General features: G+C 35.3%; 1 protein-coding gene across 6 annotated transcripts in view; it reads right to left on the reverse strand.

Moving 5' to 3' along the window:
* LOC129740444 (tolloid-like protein 1) overlaps positions 1 to 20,600 on the reverse strand; it is a 168,625-nt gene that overhangs the window by 115,277 nt on the left and 32,748 nt on the right. For 5 of the 6 annotated variants that reach the window (XM_055732118.1, XM_055732121.1, XM_055732120.1 and 2 more), the window contains exon 2: positions 15,029 to 15,696. In XM_055732118.1, coding sequence (XP_055588093.1) covers positions 15,029 to 15,404 — 376 coding nt within the window. In that variant the 5' untranslated portion in view covers positions 15,405 to 15,696. Of the gene's footprint in view, positions 1 to 15,028; positions 15,700 to 20,600 lie in introns of all 6 variants that reach the window. The other variant, XM_055732119.1, reaches the window with a different exon arrangement.

Consider the following 20,600-nt stretch of genomic DNA (forward strand, 5'->3'; position numbering starts at 1 on the left):
ACACTCTACGGTCAGAATGAGCCTATTCGTTCCATGTGTGCAGTATTCAACAATGTATGTAGTGAATTCGATTTTAATTTAACGAGTGATATGTTTGTGAACCGCTTACGAGCTACAATGCTAAGTTAATTTTTGTTTTGTATTCTGTTTTTATGTTAGATCTTAGTATTGCTTTTATTTTGTAAATCAGTAGTGTTAGTTTTTACACTCTGTTAATTATTGTATCGTCTATGCTATCTCCACTGATGGGTTTTTGTGCCTTGTGCTTTTCCCATCACATCCATTTAGACCTCTGGTCCGATGGATTAAGAAATAAACAATAAACAACAATATCTCGAAAAATTTACACATGCTCACCGACAGGACTAGAACCGCAATCTCCGCTTCAGTGCAACGACGCGTAAGCCAATTACACCACGGTGAACGTGATGGAATCAACAGACACGAACGTACAAGTCGAGTTCCATCGTTCGACTCTTGCATCTTTCATCGATACACTCCATGTATATCTAGCATGGTTTCTTGCCTCCGATTGATCTAGGTACCTTGTTTATTTTTTCATTGACCCTCATTTTTCTCTAAAATTTTCCATCACCTTGAAGATTTGATAATTTTCAGGTACGAAATGTACCAAGACAGAATCATAAGATTTGATTTGTTGTACGAACTATGGGCATATTAATTTTGAGAATATTTTTTTAAGTTACGTCAATTTGTTCGTTAGTGCTTATAAAATTATGTGCAAGAGATTAAATTTCACTTCTTAACTACTTTGTTGGAACAGCTTTAAATGTAATTGATGCAAGAATCGCAAGAGAATATTTATGACTGATTTCGTGTGTATGTTAACCGATACAGCCCAAAATAATTCTCGGTCTAACGTCATGCATGGCAAGAAAAAATGACTGCTGACTCGTTGGAAGCAGAAGTACTCCAAATGAGCTAAAACTGGAGTAACGAGCGTTTGAAAACTATCTGACAAAGTTTTTCATCAAAATTGGGTAAACCTCATTTAAGATCCTTGAGGTTTACTACAGGATAACATGTAAGTATGTACGTTTGATTCTGTTTATGATTATTTCAACTTGCCCTCAAAACGTTCAAGGTTGGGTCGGATTTTTCGTTCACTTTATGAAGGACCCAGTTCCCTCTATAAAGCTAGGCAATCATTCGCAAACTGTGTTGAATGCTGCTGACCGAAAAACCACATCTGGAACTGATGGTTTTGTTCATTATCCTACTGGCAACATCGCCAACCCTTAAAAGTAAATCAGTTGGTCAGTAGGCAACATTTTCGGACCAGGCGGCTTGTCAACGATAGAGAAGGAGCCAGGGAATATGGATAGAGAAAAAGAGGGCAGAAATATGTTGTGCTTTGTGGTTTCTTTACCGGTAATGCAACATGTTTCGAATGCGTTAGCACTTTTTTATATTACAAGTACACCACATTGCTCCTCTTTTGAAAGAGGTGAGAATGTGGGAAATTTTGAAGTTATTTTTTTTGCTATAATATTCAGATCTAGCAATCGTTTTTGCTCTGCTAGTAAGTATACAATACGAGAAATTTTAAATCAAATCTAATATTTTTGAATTGAATTCGTCTACACAGAAAAAAATCTGAATCCTAAACAGCACTGAAATAGAAAACCTTTATTATTACATGACGTGGAACGCGATTTATTAATGTAAATTTACAAAATAAAAAAAGTTTAATCCTTAACAGCACTGAATTCTAATGACACGAACATAACTTGACACGGAACACGATTATTTGATGTAAATCTACATCACATATGATGTAAATAAAAAGAAGCATCACATATGACGGAATTTTCAATGCGAATTCAATATTACACGTCTCAAATATTTTACATGTCTTTCATATTTTACACGTCTGTTGAAGTTTATAGACGTGTAATATTCAACTTGCACTGAAAATTCCATTATATGTGATGCTTTTTTTTCGTTACATCATATGTGATGTAATATTACAACATTTTCGGGTCACACAAAATTCTTAACAGCACTGAATTAGAAATTTCTTAAAATTACACGACATGGAATGTTATAGGACATTGAATTTGAATTTAATTAATATTACAATACACTGAACGCGATGATGTCATGTAAAAATACAAACTGTCGAAAACAGGCAGACACAAATGTCAACAAAGTGTTGCGTCAAGTCGTGCCCAACAGTATTTTATTGAAGAAGGTTTTCCGCGATTAAGTTATTCAATCTTGCTGGTTCCTGGAGATCTTCGAGAGGCAGGAATGGGAAAAGGACCCAAATTTGGATCCGGTACTTAGGGGAAGAAAATAATTGTGTGAATGTGAATGTGGCTCCTTATTAAATAAAATTGTGAGATGAAAAAATTTTGCCGCTTGATAAAATAAATTATATTTATAATAAAAAGATTTTATTTTCATTAACAGCTGAGAAAATTCCATTATTTAATCATAATAACAATAAATAAAATATAACAAATTCCAATTGGAATGTTTTTCTTTTAAGATTCAGTGGTTTTATAATTTACATCTTTTTTATTTTACACGTTGCAAAATTTTACATCATTTTTCATTTTACATGTTGCAGAATTTTACTGGCGTGTAATTTCCAACAAGCACTGAAAATTCCGTCATATTTGATGCTTCTTTTTATTTACATCACATGTGATGTGATTTTACAGATTTTTTTCGTTGTGTGTAGGTACACATCTTCATACCTGAAAATGATCACATTTTCAAAGGTGAAGAGAAGTATTAGAGAAACATGAGTTATCAAAGAAAGAAAGAACATAAGCCGTAAACGTCATAAATTTCTCGAAAAAGATACAACGGCTCACCGACAGGATTTGAACCCGAAATTTCCGCTTCAGTACAACGGCGCGTTAGCCAATTACACCATGGTGAACGGGCCGGAATAGGATTCAGTATGCGTAGGGGAACTGGGGGTATAATGCCCATTGTGGGCAAAACGCCCCACTGCGATATCTAGCTAGATATACACTTATTTTAAGAATTCGGTACGCTATTCCCTTCTAATTAACAGTAGAAACCTTTTGTACAAAAAATTGGCATCAAATATGCGATAAATCCTTGCAAAAATCCAAAAATACTATTCAAGCCATATTCCTTGCAATTTGTGCCTTGACTTTCGTAAGGAATAACGGCATCTATCGCCAAAAAAAATTACCTGACATCTGTTACAATGATGAACATTGGTCTTGAAAATCATCACAAAACGAAAAATTTCCTTATTTAATTATTTTTTATGTTATTTTGAACGATTTTTAATAAACTTGTCTAGGTGGGGCAAAACGCGCCATGTCTGTTTATCATTAAGCATGTTTCATATTTGTTTAAATTTATATGCAGTTTCATCACAACAATTTTAAAGATATTTATAAGTTGTATTGGAAAACATAACTTGAATATAAACGAATATATTTGAAATTCCTAAATTTAATATAGATTTAATTAACTATTCACAAGAATTTCAGTATATCTGGCAGCACTGCGCGTAACAATACATTTTTCCATCTGTGAAGTAGAATAGAAGTGTTTTTACCTGGCAAACACTTTCGGAGGCACTTGGATCAATAAACACTTATTAAACGTTAAACGGCGCGATTGAGTACACACATATGCGCATTATGCCCCTACTGAATCTGAAATCCAGTTTTCTACCTACTCTTCGAACTTCGTTAAATTAGTGGCCTTTTTTGACCTTACAGTTATTCTAACTATCAGATTTAGACAAAAAATAAACCAAACTTCCAAACACAATCGAAAATTAAAGTTAATCTTTTCAAATGTATTCTTAAACAAGGCTTTCTTCTTAACGTGGGCATTATGCCCCCTCTTCCCCTACATGTCGAGTTCCATCGGTCGACTGCTGGATCCTTTTATCAATATACCCCATGTATGTATGTGCTCTTTGCCCACTACACTACTGATCTCTCTGTTGTTTCTCCATCACCACTCATCGGCTCGGGATTTTAGTCGAGCGCGCGCATGAACGATTGCTTCGAGTTAACCGCTACTTACGGTCATATGAAGAAGCCATCAGTGCTGCTCAACGTACCCGTTGTATCTTTTTCAAGAAATTCATGATATTAACGGCTTATGTTCTTTCTTTCATGGATATCTCTTGTTTCTCTTATACATCCCATCATCTTTGAAAATGAAAAATTTAAAATTTACAGAATCAAACAAGTAAAACTCATAAAACCATATGATTGCGGCTACCCAATCCACAGTTTCGGGCTAAAGCAAATGCTGAACATTAATGGTTTTTTTTGCTACCGAAATTGCACTTTCACGTTTTATATGTGACATCTTCCGGGAATATCAATTTTAATTCTCCAACCAGATTGTTAGCCCGGTGCAGACAAGTTAAGGGAAGACTGTATCGGGTGTGTTATAAATTAAAATGGTTCCCACATGTGTTCTGGTTCCGAATGAGTTTGTTTCCGGACGAACATTCATTTGCAGGTATGGCGTTAAGCCGGAAGTTGGAAAAATGCAACCGAGACATAGGTAAAAGGCCAAAAATGATATATGTATGAATCGACATACAATAGTATGTCGGCTTTTAACTTTATTCGGGTGCACGTTAATAAAAAAAATCTTTGGAGACCCTCAATGAATTTTTGAAATCTTTTATTTGGTATCATTACTTTTATATACAGTGAGCGAAATAAGAATAGCACCACTATGTGTTTTGCTTGTTAAAATATGAATGATTGAAAATTACGAAAATTTTCTTCCACAGTTTGTTCTGAATTGCTTAACGGATAAATCAAGCTTAAGTTTACTTTTTTTGGACGTAGCAATTGGCGTTGAGGACCAAAAATGTGAAAAAGGGGTGCGAAATAAGAATAGCACCACTTGAGTTTTTCAACAAAAACAAGATTATTTTCAAAAATTTACTGTGCAAAAGTGAATAATAATGCTTCTTCGAATTATTTGAATAGAAAATTGCGTTTCAAGGAGTTTTCCAGAGTTCCAAAGGTTTTTAACAGTTTTCAAAGGGGATTTTAAGAGATGTTCCCCTAGCGTTAAGGAATTTGATATTTGAGCTGTAATTCTTTATCAAACTGCTTACTTTCTTCATTAAAATGGCGTGAAATGATGAAACAAACATTTGGGATTAATTTTGAATTAGGAAAAAATTGGTTAGAAATCAAAAACTTTGATTTTGTTCAGTAAACCACACTTTTTTCCAGTTTCAAGTCGTAGATGGCAGCACTGTCTTGCAGTTAAAACCAAATTTTTTCTCAAAATTGATTTTCCAGGTTAATTTAGGCCCGTTTTCATCATTTTGAGGTATTTTCCCATCACAGTTTTGTGGAAGTTCACGCTGCAGAAAGCTTTTCCGGAATTGCAAAAGAATAACCAGCACAAAAATGTACAACCGTCAAAGTTCTCAGCTCATCTCAACTTCCGATTCAATTGCAAATCATATCAATAATACTGCTAGTCGTCTGGTCCATCAACCTCCACCGTAAAATCTAACTTTATTCTAATAATCGGTCCAAAAAAATCACTTTTAGTGACCTTTATGTAATTCTCATTTTTTTGGATTTAGTGATCTTAGAATTTTCAAAGGCTTCTCACGGTACATGTATTTATTTCTTGACCAAAATCATCCAGAACTCCAAAATTAATCCCAGATATTCGAAAATGGGCATGAATTTGGATAAATGGCAAGATAGTGCTGTCATCTATGACGTAAAACTAGAGAAATAGTTTTTGACTATCAAAAAACATAAGTATTTTAGAATTCCAACCTTTTTGGATTTAAACTCAGCCATAAATCTATGTTTCATCATTTTGCATCAAACTTATGAATGTTAATGAAGAAATTAAGCAGTTTGATAAAGTTTTACAGCTCAAATATCATATTCCTTAACGCTGGAGGAGCATCTCTTAAAACCCCCTTTTAATACCTTGGAAAACCTTTGGAATTCTGGAAAACTCCTTAAAATACAGTTATTTATTCAAATAATTCGTAGAAGCATTATTATTCACTTTTACACAGTAAATTTAAAAAAAATAATCTTGTTTTTGTTGGAAAACTCAAGTGGTGCTATTCTAATTTCGCACCCTTTTTCACATTTTTGGTCCTCAACGCCAATTGCTACGTCCAAAAAAAGTAAGCTTATGCTTGATTTATCCTTTAAGCAATTCAGAACAAACTGTGGAAGAAAATTTTCGTAATTTTCAATCATTTATATTTTAACAAGCAAAACACATAGTGGTGCTATTCTTATTTCGCTCACTGTAGACGCACCCTGAAAACCCTGATAATAAAACCCCCTAATCAGACCTAGAGTGTCAATTTAACACTCCTCGCTTAAAACCGCTACATCTCGCTTGTTTCTTAACTGATTTGTACATAATTTATAGTTTTGGAAACCTCTTAATGTAACTCAAATAAGTTTTATAGACTGCATCCCATATTCAATGTCTAAGAGAAAAAAAATCCGAAAAAAACATGCTTTGAAAAAGAAGGTCAGCCACGGAATGCTAAAAAAACACTTAGCGTCCACTAATTTAATTACACCAGCAGCACTTATGTAATTACACCACTATAATCGATATGAAATTAACTTCTGGTGAATATAAATTTGTTACGGAAATCTAGCGTTGATATATTCAAAATCCAGTGCAAAATCCAGTGAATTTAAGTCTTAGAAAATATGAGAAATTGCAAATTGAAAAACGGTTAGAAAAAAAGCTTATTTTGAAAATTCGTGAAAAATTCTGTGTTTCGTATTTTGACAATCTAAAAATGCAAAAACTTATCTGGAGTGACTTAAACAATTTCAACGATTCATTGATTGGAAAGTACGGGTTTTTTACCGCTTTTTTATATTTTTCGTGACCATGGTCTCAAACAATTCCAAAAATATAGATATACTTATATTTTTTCGATTCTGTGAGTTCTCGGAGTTTTTTTTTATTTTTTCCAGCGAGTAGAAGTAGAAATTTCGCTATCTGACGCCATCTTGAAATCCAAGATAGCGGAATTCGCTCAACTTTAAATGTCGTAAATGAAAAAAAGTCGCATTAAACCACCACTAGGGGAAAAGTTCATATAACGCCCCATGTAGCTAATACGCGCCACTAGTGTTTTCAACAAACTGTAACATTTAAAGCTTGTAAAATACTGCCAATCTGTTTTTAATGCTGTGTTTTGCCATGGCAAGTGTGAATTTTTTCTTGAAATGCTCCAGATTTGGGAAATTTTTCAATTCAGTTTTTTCTATATGTCGATGTATGTTTTAAGACACTTTCAATAAGGTGTGAATAAGACAATATTTTATGATACAACGATAGAGGAGAATCTAAACTACGATTTGATGTTAGAAAATTATACTAAACTCGCTAAAATATACTTTTTATGGATATGTTTTATCACGGCCTATGCGCTTGATATAACGCTACACTCATAAAATGTTGGAAAAAGCATAATTTTTCAAAACGGCCAATTTTCATTGCAAATGGCCAAAAAGTGTAGAAATTGCTTCTTAGGAATATTTCAGCCTAAAAATATTAACTTTGATTTTTTCAAATTTCATTTGGTCCATTTAGATTTTTCTTTCCAGTCAAAAAGTCTATTAGTATTAGTGTGTTTTCGGGCTTCGGCAGTTTTCGGGTGTGTTCGGCTCTATGGTGCGTATTGAATACACACTGGCGCGAATTCGCATAGTTTAGCTACGTGGTTTTTGAAAAGGTTTTATAAAATTAGGCTTTTGAAGCAGTTAAGTGAATTTAAGTAATGAAAAAAAAATTACAGTTGGTAGAAAACACTTTTCTTCAACGAGTTCACTCCTTTTTTACTCGATATGCTCACGGAACACATGGCAAATTGGCGATTCGCTTAAATGGGACATTATAGATCATGTTCCCCTATATGGGTATTGGGTGAAAGAGCTAAGCTAGAAGAAGTCGAATTTGTACTTTTTTTTCGATACCATCTTGAAATCCAAGATGGCGGCTTCCGCTGAACTTTGAAATGCTGTTAATCACTGAAAGTCGCATGAAAGCCCCACAATATGAGTATTTGGTGAAAAGGCTAAGCTAGAATAAGTCAAATTTCGCTATCGGACGCCATCGTGAAGTCCAAGATGGCGGCTTCCACTGAATTTCAAAAGGCTGTTAATCTCTGAAAATCGCACAATGTGGACATTGGGTGGAAGGGTTAAACGAGTGGAAGTCGAAGTTTGCTATCAAACGCCGTCTTCAAATCCAAGATGGCGGCTTCCACTGAACGTAAAAATAATTTTAATAACAGAAAACCGCATGAAATCGCCTCATTATGGGTATAGAGTGAAAGGATTAAACTAGAAGAAGTCGAATTTCACTATCTGACGCCAAAATCAATCCAAGATGGTGGCTTTCACTATTCTTTTCAAAGCTGTAAATTACTGAAAATCTCATGATACATCCACAATACGGGGTATTAGATGAAAGGGCTAAACTAGAAGAAGTCGAATTTCGTTGTCCGACGCCATCTTGAAAGCCAAGATGGCGGCTGCCAATCAACTTGAAAATACTATAAATGACTGATAATCGCATGAATCTCCCACAATATGGGTATAAGTTCAAAGCGATCAACGAGTAGAGGTTGCTGTACTTTAAAATGCTGTAGATGACTTAAAATCTCCACAATCTTGAAATACAAGATGGCGGCTTCCGCTTAGCTTTTAAAAACTGTTAATCGCTAAAAATCGCATGAAAAGCCCAGAATATTATTATCGGGTTTAAGGGCCAAACCAGTAGAAGTTGAATCCATCTATCTGACTTTATCTTGAAATCCAAGATGGCGGCTTCTACTGACCTGTAAATGACTAAAACTCGCTCGAATGCTTTACAATATTGGTAATGGGTGAAAGGGTTTAGCTAGAAGAACCAGATTCTGTTTGTTTTTGGCACCTTTCACCTTATACCCCGTATTGTGGATGTTTCATTTGATTTTCATTTATAGCTTTTTAAAAAAAAAGCGAAAGCCGCTTTTGATGGCTTAATGATGGATTAATGATGGCTTCAGATATCGAAATTCGTAACGTATAGCTTCTAACATCAACTTTTTTTAATACTTTTTTTTTGAAATTTTATTAGCATTTCTTAGCTGATCTACAGTCTTTTATTCGACGCATGTATTTCGGTTTTTTTTATAGACTTTGAATAACAAAAAAACTGAAGTGTTGTAGCTGAATATTGACTGAGAAACATATTTGAGTTACATTACAACTAAATATAAAATTATGAAAAAGTCATTGAGAAACAAGAGAGATATATTGGTTTTAGTCAGGAGTGTCAAATTGACACTCCGGGGACTGTAACGGGTAAAAGTTTCAGGGACGGATGATGGTTAATGTCCAAAAAATACGGAGTTATCGATCTATTCAGTTCATGTTTTACTTTTTTTTTGGTTCGAATTCATCGACGGAAGCATCGAATTTCGAAACCGTGTAATATACTCATTACTACGGTGGGCGTTTTGGAAACACTACTCTGTAGAAAATCTTTCTATCTGCCCACGTTACTCGCAAGAATAAATGTGTCAACAAAGGGGCTTATTCTGCGAGGCGAGTGACGTGAAGTGACTTGGTTTTTTAGAGTCACCGTATTCTAGCAGGCGAATGCCGTGACTTCAATGAACTTTAGGTGACTTGAATGAACTTTTTTTAACTGTCACCGTATTCTCAGAGGCGAATGGCGTGACTCAAGTCGGTGCCAAGTGACTTTTGAAGTCGTAACCTATTACGCAGGTGACTCGGTAAGAATCAAGAAGGAAAGTTGCTGAATTCTAAGAAAATCGAGAGGAGGTTTTTATTGCCACAAAATTAGTGTGAAAAAGGACCAAATTTGAAAACATAACCAACATCTTTTGAATTTCTTTGAATATCTGCTTCATATTCTTGGGTAAATTTTTAAATAGTACAAAAAAAACTTGAACCACTTGAACTCTCATAGCTGCACTTCCACCCCCGCCGGCTGTTATGGAGAAAAGCTTTTCGCTACCCGAAACAATCAAATGCGCGAAACCCAGCATGATAGTTATCAAATTAGAGCCTTGCCAAGAGGCTGAGCTACGTAAATTATACACAAATTTTGTTGATGTTTCAAAATAGAAGGATTAAAAATTCCGTTTTTCTCATTTTTCTGTGTTTTTATTCTTTTCTTGGGTTTGGGTAACTTCCCGTTCGATTTTCTTTTGGTGTTCACAAGTACATTTTCACTGCCTTTTTGGCCATGGTTGGTTCAGCATCCACAGATTTCTCGTTCTATTCCAATTCCAACAATTAAATAGTTGAGGAGAAATGTCTAGAGAACAGCAGCAAATCTGGAATCTGGAATAAATTTAACATGTAATAATTATTAATGAAATTTAATTGGGTAAAACTACCTTTCTTTCTTAAGACCGGGATAAACACCAACCCATTGCATCTTCTACAATATAGCTGAAATGGAAAAAGAGTGGAAAGGTCTGTAATAAATTTAGTTTAAATAAAAATATAATTTGAAAAAATTACCTTTTTCCGGGCCCATTATTTTCTTTTCGAAAATATCTTTTGACAGCTCAGATGATTCATTTTGTAGCTTGTGGATGAACACAGTAGCAAAAATCAAAGAAATTTAATGGTAGGTGATGCATATTTTACGAATAAATTTAGACAAAGAAATAATCGTTACTTTTTATGCTGAAAAGAGCATTTACTACAGCTTGAGCTGAATACAATCACAAAAAATAGCTTAGGAAACAAATCAAAACTCGTTTTTATTAGAAATCTTTGAAAAATTGTGCCTGGAATCAATTAGATTTGCATTACCTGGGTATATACGCCCGTTGGGCAAAATTTATTTCAGATGAACTTCAATGAACTTTTATTCCATAAAGGGCAATTGATTTTTGAGGTACGCAATATTCGTTTCAACATATGTATTGGAAGTTTGAAAAAGTGTGCCTTATTTATTTAATCACAATTGTAAAAAAAAGTAGCATCTTCTTCTTCTATGATTTTCATTCAGACGATTCATCCCTTAAGAAAGTATCTAAATATATTTATTTGAACGGCTATATCGGTGAATGTTACATTCTTTAAAGAAGAATATTTCAAGAATTCAAGATTTTATACTGATAAATTATTAGAAGAAGATGATAGGTGTTAAAACGACCAAAAGTTTATTGTAATTTGAAAATTTTTTCATCACATGCAAATTTTACCCAGATATCCTGGTTTTTGAAAATTTCAAATGTTACCTAGCATCCTGGTTTCAGAAATAAAATAAAGAAATAAAATAAAATTACAGTAAGTCAAATCGAAAAATAAAAATTTATCTGATTATTGTTAATATAGAATGAAATTTTAGATTTAAGTTTTCAATCTGTATTTGATCTTTTTATCTCAACCAGAACTGGAACGAAAGACAATTTTAATTTTTCTTAGAAATTTACAGCTTGTTCGAAGAAGATTGTTTTGATTTGATTGATTGTTTGATTAGAGAGACTTTAAACTTAAAAGTTCATTCATCTCTGACTTGTTTTGATTTATTTAAGTCCTACATTGGGTTTGGTTACATAAAAATTTAATGCATTATTTAGAAATTCTTAATGAATGTGACGTCATCTAAGAAATTGAATATCACACTACCTGCTTTGAATGTTCCTTACATATTTGACAGTTCGCATGGTGAACCCGATGAAACTGGTTCATCGCCTCTGGAACGTCAAAATGAACATCAAGCCACCGAGGCAATGAACTAGTCACCGTGAGTGAGTCGCCTCTCGGAATACCCCGACTAGAGTCACGTGACTACGACTAATGTGACTCCGAGTCACGTCATTCGCGTCGCAGAATAAGGCCCAAAATTTGACCACCGTTTTTTTCTCAGGAAATATAAACGAATAACTCAAGTGTCACTCACGCAATTGTGAGGCATGTGGGAATCAATGAAGCATTGCGATGGAGAATAGTTAGGTGTCCATTAGCGTTTTCCTGTTCTCCACTGGCACAGGGGCAAACTATTTCTTAATAAACAAACAAAATCGTCACCCGGGACGATGCAAATATATGGCCGCTCGGGCACCAACTACGGGCCTCAACAAACCTCGGGCAAAACTGGTGGACTCGTGGATGACTAGGTTGCCTCTGCTAATAAACGAAAACGCTATAGGTTTGTAATAATAATTTCAAGTTGCCTAGTTTTAAACAGTGAAAAAAACACACAGGTTTGAATAGGCGATGGAAGCGCTGCCGATGGGTGGTGGTTTCGCAATAGTGCAAGTGGGATCCAGTTGAAATTTTACTCAATTTTTGACTTATCTTACGGGTTTTTCTTAAGGGAAGAAAGAATGGGCCTTATTCTGCGACGCGAATGACGTGACTCGGAGTCACATTAGTCGTAGTCACGTGACTCTAGTCGGGGTATTCCGAGAGGCGACTCACTCACGGTGACTAGTTCATTGCCTCGGTGGCTTGATGTTCATTTTGACGTTCCAGAGGCGATGAACCAGTTTCATCGGGTTCACCATGCGAACTGTCAAATATGTAAGGAACATTCAAAGCAGGTAGTGTGATATTCAATTTCTTAGATGACGTCACATTCATTAAGAATTTCTAAATAATGCATTAAATTTTTATGTAACCAAACCCAATGTAGGACTTAAATAAATCAAAACAAGTCAGAGATGAATGAACTTTTAAGTTTAAAGTCTCTCTAATCAAACAATCAATCAAATCAAAACAATCTTCTTCGAACAAGCTGTAAATTTCTAAGAAAAATTAAAATTGTCTTTCGTTCCAGTTCTGGTTGAGATAAAAAGATCAAATACAGATTGAAAACTTAAATCTAAAATTTCATTCTATATTAACAATAATCAGATAAATTTTTATTTTTCGATTTGACTTACTGTAATTTTATTTTATTTCTTTATTTTATTTCTGAAACCAGGATGCTAGGTAACATTTGAAATTTTCAAAAACCAGGATATCTGGGTAAAATTTGCATGTGATGAAAAAATTTTCAAATTACAATAAACTTTTGGTCGTTTTAACACCTATCATCTTCTTCTAATAATTTATCAGTATAAAATCTTGAATTCTTGAAATATTCTTCTTTAAAGAATGTAACATTCACCGATATAGCCGTTCAAATAAATATATTTAGATACTTTCTTAAGGGATGAATCGTCTGAATGAAAATCATAGAAGAAGAAGATGCTACTTTTTTTTACAATTGTGATTAAATAAATAAGGCACACTTTTTCAAACTTCCAATACATATGTTGAAACGAATATTGCGTACCTCAAAAATCAATTGCCCTTTATGGAATAAAAGTTCATTGAAGTTCATCTGAAATAAATTTTGCCCAACGGGCGTATATACCCAGGTAATGCAAATCTAATTGATTCCAGGCACAATTTTTCAAAGATTTCTAATAAAAACGAGTTTTGATTTGTTTCCTAAGCTATTTTTTGTGATTGTATTCAGCTCAAGCTGTAGTAAATGCTCTTTTCAGCATAAAAAGTAACGATTATTTCTTTGTCTAAATTTATTCGTAAAATATGCATCACCTACCATTAAATTTCTTTGATTTTTGCTACTGTGTTCATCCACAAGCTACAAAATGAATCATCTGAGCTGTCAAAAGATATTTTCGAAAAGAAAATAATGGGCCCGGAAAAAGGTAATTTTTTCAAATTATATTTTTATTTAAACTAAATTTATTACAGACCTTTCCACTCTTTTTCCATTTCAGCTATATTGTAGAAGATGCAATGGGTTGGTGTTTATCCCGGTCTTAAGAAAGAAAGGTAGTTTTACCCAATTAAATTTCATTAATAATTATTACATGTTAAATTTATTCCAGATTCCAGATTTGCTGCTGTTCTCTAGACATTTCTCCTCAACTATTTAATTGTTGGAATTGGAATAGAACGAGAAATCTGTGGATGCTGAACCAACCATGGCCAAAAAGGCAGTGAAAATGTACTTGTGAACACCAAAAGAAAATCGAACGGGAAGTTACCCAAACCCAAGAAAAGAATAAAAACACAGAAAAATGAGAAAAACGGAATTTTTAATCCTTCTATTTTGAAACATCAACAAAATTTGTGTATAATTTACGTAGCTCAGCCTCTTGGCAAGGCTCTAATTTGATAACTATCATGCTGGGTTTCGCGCATTTGATTGTTTCGGGTAGCGAAAAGCTTTTCTCCATAACAGCCGGCGGGGGTGGAAGTGCAGCTATGAGAGTTCAAGTGGTTCAAGTTTTTTTTGTACTATTTAAAAATTTACCCAAGAATATGAAGCAGATATTCAAAGAAATTCAAAAGATGTTGGTTATGTTTTCAAATTTGGTCCTTTTTCACACTAATTTTGTGGCAATAAAAACCTCCTCTCGATTTTCTTAGAATTCAGCAACTTTCCTTCTTGATTCTTACCGAGTCACCTGCGTAATAGGTTACGACTTCAAAAGTCACTTGGCACCGACTTGAGTCACGCCATTCGCCTCTGAGAATACGGTGACAGTTAAAAAAAGTTCATTCAAGTCACCTAAAGTTCATTGAAGTCACGGCATTCGCCTGCTAGAATACGGTGACTCTAAAAAACCAAGTCACTTCACGTCACTCGCCTCGCAGAATAAGCCCCAATAACTTTTCGATTCCATCGCCCATAAATACGTATGACACTGCGCAAAGCTGCATTAGCAAAACACAATATCTTGTTCAATACCGTAATAACTATATCGACTAACGAACACGTTTTAGCTAACTGGATTTGTTTACAATTGATGTATTGGCCCTTTTCCAAAATCGATACCGATATGGAATAAGACACTGCTTGAGAAATAGACCATGTGAATTCTCCTCAAGTTTTCGGTTAAACTTAAATAAATAGTAAGAAAAAAAACTTTTCTCTTCATAAATCAAGGGTATTGAAGCATTATTAACATGATAAGATTCCAGTGATACCCTCCAGAGAAGCGAAATAAATAAATTGAACTTACTCGATTTGCACGGATCCATGTCGATGTCATCGGAGATTCGGGGCAAGGTTTTGAGCGCAAGCAGCTCATCGATCGTGAACTGATTGCGCTGCTGCTGCTGATGTCGCTGGGTAATTAGAGTTTGATTCAGCTCCAGTCCCCGGGTGCCCGGCAAGAGGCTGACGCTGCCGATAGTTGCCGCCAGAAGGACCATCACCGATGATAGTGTAGCTGCCGGCATTGAGCAAGACCTGGGGCAACCGTGAAGCGTAAAATTATCACAATTACGGTAGCAGTCGTAGGAAATAATGGCATGACGACGACGACGATGTATCCTTTTTACCGGAAACGGTCGAGGTCCGCTAAAAGGGGATGTAGCGCTGCTGTGTGCCGGCATTTTACGCTTTACCGGAAGTGGATGGCTCGAGCGGAAAAACGTGAGCCGTTCTGACGGAAATGGTGACGTTCACTGCGGCATTTGATTTTAATTTGTACCGACGGGTAGAAGAGGATGATCCTGATGGTTTGTTTCACTTGGTTGGTTATGTGCTATTTTGTTTCACGTCACTCCCGGGCCGCTCGAAATGACGAAGATGACGATGACAACTTTCGTAGATTGTAATTTACGCGCACTCAAAGGGCAGGAGAGCTATAACATTTTGCACTTTTCATACATCTTCTAAAAAGCACTGCTAGACGAACGTCGGAGAGATCGAAAACACAATCAGATGTAATGAGTTTTTTTTTCACTTTCTTACAAACAAAAAATCGTCGCAAGTATCATCATTTTTCGTCACAGACGAATGCTGATTTCAATTTTCTTGCTTCGCCCCTTTCTGTGACCTAAGCTCCAAGCAAAAAAAAAAAAAAACTCGATACCGTTCACTTTATTTTCAGTCAAAACTTCAATCAACCGGGAAAGTATTGATTCGAATTCATAGAAAAAAATCTCTTTTTTGGAGTAAAGTCTGATTTGTAGATGTAGCTTGTTAAACAAAAGTTTGTAATGTAAGTGTGATCAGAAAGTTCATTTGTTGGTTTCGAAGATAAATTTTTTTTTTTCTTATGGTTTTGTCTCTTTGGAGAAAAAAACCCTACTTACTGAAAACCATATTCTGTTTGGAAGCAAAGGCAGTGTTCGGCACAAAAGCGCTAATCCGCTATTCGCTAGTTAGTCCGCTAACTTTTCGTTAGCGGTTCAATATTGCCGATAAATTTTTATTGATCTAGCGAATTAAAAAGTTCCGCTATTTTTTAGTTCCGCTAATCCAAGACCGCTAACTCTCATATATTTTTATCAATCTCTAGAATTATAAGTGACAGAATAGACTTTTTGTCTTCAATCAAGTTAAGGTGACATTGGGCATCGTTCTGATTGCTTAATTGGGTTATTAGCACTCAAACTATTTTTAATAAACTTTATCAGCATTTGTTTTCAAATGGTTGAAATATTTACTTCACAGTTTTTTTTAGAGATTTTACAGACCAGTTCATTACAAATAATATAAAATCACCATTATATCAATAAAAATTGTATAAATCTTTACGTTTGACAATGCTCCTGCAAGTTTGAAAAGGGGAGAACAGTTTAAAGATTTTCAATGATGATAGTTTAAAATAAGGCAAAACAACAAAATGGAATGAATTGCACAAAAGATTGTTTACAACGAAATTGCATACTATCTACTTTGCACAAAACCGATAAATCGATTTAATTTTTTTTACCAAATAATAGAGATATAGCTCCCATCTTCAACATTCTGCTCTATTGCTCTTGTAATTGTTCGAAAATTAATTTTATTTAAAATAGTAGAACACAGAGATTTGTTAAAATTCCCATCTTTGACAGTTTTTGTTTTGATCATATAAATGATGAATTCTATCAATTTATCTAATTCTAAATAAAATAATTGAAACTTTATTCATTCCTCCTTGGGGGTTGGAAAATCGGAGTAGGGAATGACGTGACAAAAGAAGAATTTGATATTTGTTCCGGCCTTTATGTTGGTCAACAGTTAGCGATTAGCGATTAACGCTTAAAGCTTAAAGCGATAACTTTTTCGGAACATTTAGCGAATTGAATTAGCGATCGCTAACTTTGAATGTGTTAGCGATCTAATTAGCGGCGCTAATTTTTCAGTTAGCGATGCCGAACACTGAGCAAAGGGGTAAAAGTGCAGAACTAGAGTGTCCATTTCCCAGCAATTTTCCCGTTCCCGAGAATCAGGAAATCTGGTTGCGTATGTACTTTTTTTGAAATATAGCTTATCGAACCTTTCCTGCATACAAGCCCATAATCTGTTCAAAATGTACTCTTCATAATGTTTTTTAAAATTATTTTTAATCAAATGAATCAAACTGTTTTCAACCTACCTACCTACCTAAGGGTCCAGCGCCGATTGACCGGCGCATAGGGCTGAGATAAAAGATCTCCACTGCTGGCGATCCGGAGCCAGCGTCTTCACTTGCTGCCAGCCAAGGTTCTCGTCAACTGTGCGGATTTCAGCGGCTAGACTTCGCCGCCACGAGCTTTTGGGCCTGCCTCTTCTTCGATGCCCATCTGGATTCCAGTCAAGCGCCTCTCTGCAAATCTCGTTTTCATCTCTTCGCAGCGTGTGCCCAATCCATCTCCACTTACGTTCCCGAATCTCGATTTCTAGCGCCTTTTGATGACACCGGCGATGAAGTTCAACGTTTGAGATCCAGTTGCCAGGCCACCAAGCGCGGATGATGTTCCGCAGGCAGCGATTCACAAAAACTTGCAGTTTTCGCGTCGTCACCGCATATGTGCACCAAGTTTCACACCCGTACAGCAATACGGATTTGACGTTTGAGTTGAAGATTCGGATCTTAGTTCGTAGAGAGATCTGGCGTGACCGCCAGATGTTTCGGAGACTCGCAAACGCAAATCGGGCTTTTCTGATCCGGGTTTCGATGTCCTTCTTGGTACCTCCATGTGTGCACCAAGTAATGTGTGCACCGTAATCTGGCTACCAAGATACTGGAAGCACTCCACTGTCTCAACCTGTTGTCCAACAATGATCAAATAAAACAGTCAAACGAACTATAAAATAACCTCAACAGATCAAATTAAGAATTAATTTATGCAATTAGGGGTTAATAAAAAAATATATGTTTGATTAAAAACGAACACACACATATACTGCCGCTATTCGCAAGACTGTCCCATTTGCATTTTCGTCATTTTTCAGTTTATCTCAAAAATCGTTCAAATACAGTTAGTTCGTCAATTAAGACTAAAAACTTTCATAACTGTGTTCTCAACATATATGAAAAAAAATACCAAGTCATGTCTGTCCCATATGAAATATACCCGCCAAGCTGTCCCATATGTCTATTTTTACAGAACGCTTCAAAATTGCTCCTCTAATTAACGTTAATTTTACAAATATTCATACAATGTGTGCGACAAAATAAGCATTCATTGAAATTACGAAAGTTAGACTAGATAAAACAGTACAGTAAAGTCAAAAATAACAATTTCCAAAAATTTTTACAAGCTATGATTAGCCTAATGGGTAAATTCCGCACAATTTTTTTTTATCTCGTATGAGGCTTATTGAATTGTTCGTTGTAAAACATGGCCAATAGTCAGCTTCAAAGCCATATTTTTTAGGTTTTTGTCATGCTGTTTCTTGCTGCTTGGACTTCCGTAAAATCTATGAACCAAAATACGCGTACCTGGTAGCACACGCGTAAGTCATATTGTATTGATATTTCTCATTATAGATTTGCAGCCAAGTTGCTTTGCTGTTTCTAATTCAGCATTAATTTAATTTGTTGGTATTTATAGTCTTTCTAAAAAGATAATCGACAGAGAAACTTTCCAAAAGATGAAGGTACAGGTTGTTTCATTCGTGGGACGTTGATAATGATTTTATTTTAGACCTACTCAATTCTTACGATAAACTTACGTAATCTTTATCTAAATATGTTATAAAATCATTTCAAACTTATTTTCATCAGTAAACAACCAGTAAAATGAATAATACAGCGCAGATAGAGAGAATAAAATGATCAACTGACAAAAGAAAAGCCAAATATGGGACAGCTTTGCGGGTACATTTAATACGCATGCGAAATATAATCGCAAGGCTGTCCCATCATTATTTTCTCCTCTGCATCAACAACTTCCAAAGCAAAAAAACATTAGACGAAATTCTACAACGATTATCTTAATATCTGTGAAGAAAGAAATAGAAAAGGTAAAGTTTCAACCGAGAAATCCACGAAAGTTTATAATAATCTTTAAAGCCGTTTTTCTCGGTTCATTGTTTTTGCATATGGGACAGACTTGCCAGCAGCGGCAGTATAGGATCTCAGTGAAACTTCATGTTTCTTTTAAGTGATCTAATTTACTTAACTGTAATGCGTACATTATTCAAGGATATGATGGTTAGCATCTTACAAATGCTAAGCCACCAGCACACAGAACGAGTACTATGTATGCCGTGACCGAGATTCGATCTCATGAACTCTGGCTTAGAAGACCTGAACGTTATCCTCTAGGCCATGGTCGCCGGCTAATTGATTAATCCAACCTTTTATCGATTTGCGGAACACTTTACATATTTGTTCTTCATATGAAAAAAACGATGCCTTCTTCGTTTTTATGTTTTCAAATTCATCTGGCGTTCAAAGCCAGAGGGAAACTAGTGTATAAATACTACTTTCGAGAAATCTCAATCTGCGCAATTTTTTATATGTTTTTTGAAGTTTTGTGGGGTTTCGCTCAATGAAAACGGTGTGAATATACATATAATCCCTTTAAACTTATCTTAAGGGTGTGTCACATCAAATTGCATCACGGAAAAACGCTGTAGAAATTTAATTTTTGATAGATCACGTTGGCCATGCTTCACTGTCAATTTTTCAAGCAACATTGCAAGCAGTAATTATAAGCACTACAATCGAATACGATGTTCTCAGCACATTGAGCGCATGCAAAGTATGCTCTGGCATAACCCAAAACGTTTTTAGTCGTTTGTCAACGAGAAGCGAAAGGAAACAGGATTTCCTACGGAGATGATTCTAGGCGAGCGTAAATCGACGAATTTGGGTCAAACATGTAACCTTTTTGCCGAACACTTTGCTAGCGTATTCAGTTCATCACAGGCCACATCTTCTAAAATTGAAAGAGCCTTACGTAACGTTCCCAGAAATATGGTTAATCTATATCAATCCATTTCTCGGAGGATGAAGTTAAAGCGGCTATAGCAAAGCTTAAATTGTCGTCTACTGTAGGGCCTGTTGGTTGGTTGGTTGGAATTCCTGCCAACATCTTAAAAAATTGTATCGATGCCCTATGGATGCCACTGTCATTGATCTTCAACCTGTCTATTCGAACTTGAAAATTTTCAAGTGCTTGGAAAAAGTCATTGATGTAACCCGTTCACAAGAAAGGCAACAAGAACAACGTATTGAGCTATAGAGGAATCACATCCCTGTGTGCCTAATCAAAAGTGTTGAAATTTTGGTGTCACAAAGACTTTTCACTGCTACAAAGTCTTACATTTCGGTTGTTCAACACGGATTTTTTTCCTGGGCGTTCGATAAACACGAACTTATTGGA

This window comes from Uranotaenia lowii, chromosome 1 (assembly GCF_029784155.1).
Source record: "Uranotaenia lowii strain MFRU-FL chromosome 1, ASM2978415v1, whole genome shotgun sequence".
In the NCBI taxonomy this organism is placed as follows: Eukaryota; Metazoa; Arthropoda; class Insecta; order Diptera; family Culicidae; genus Uranotaenia; species Uranotaenia lowii.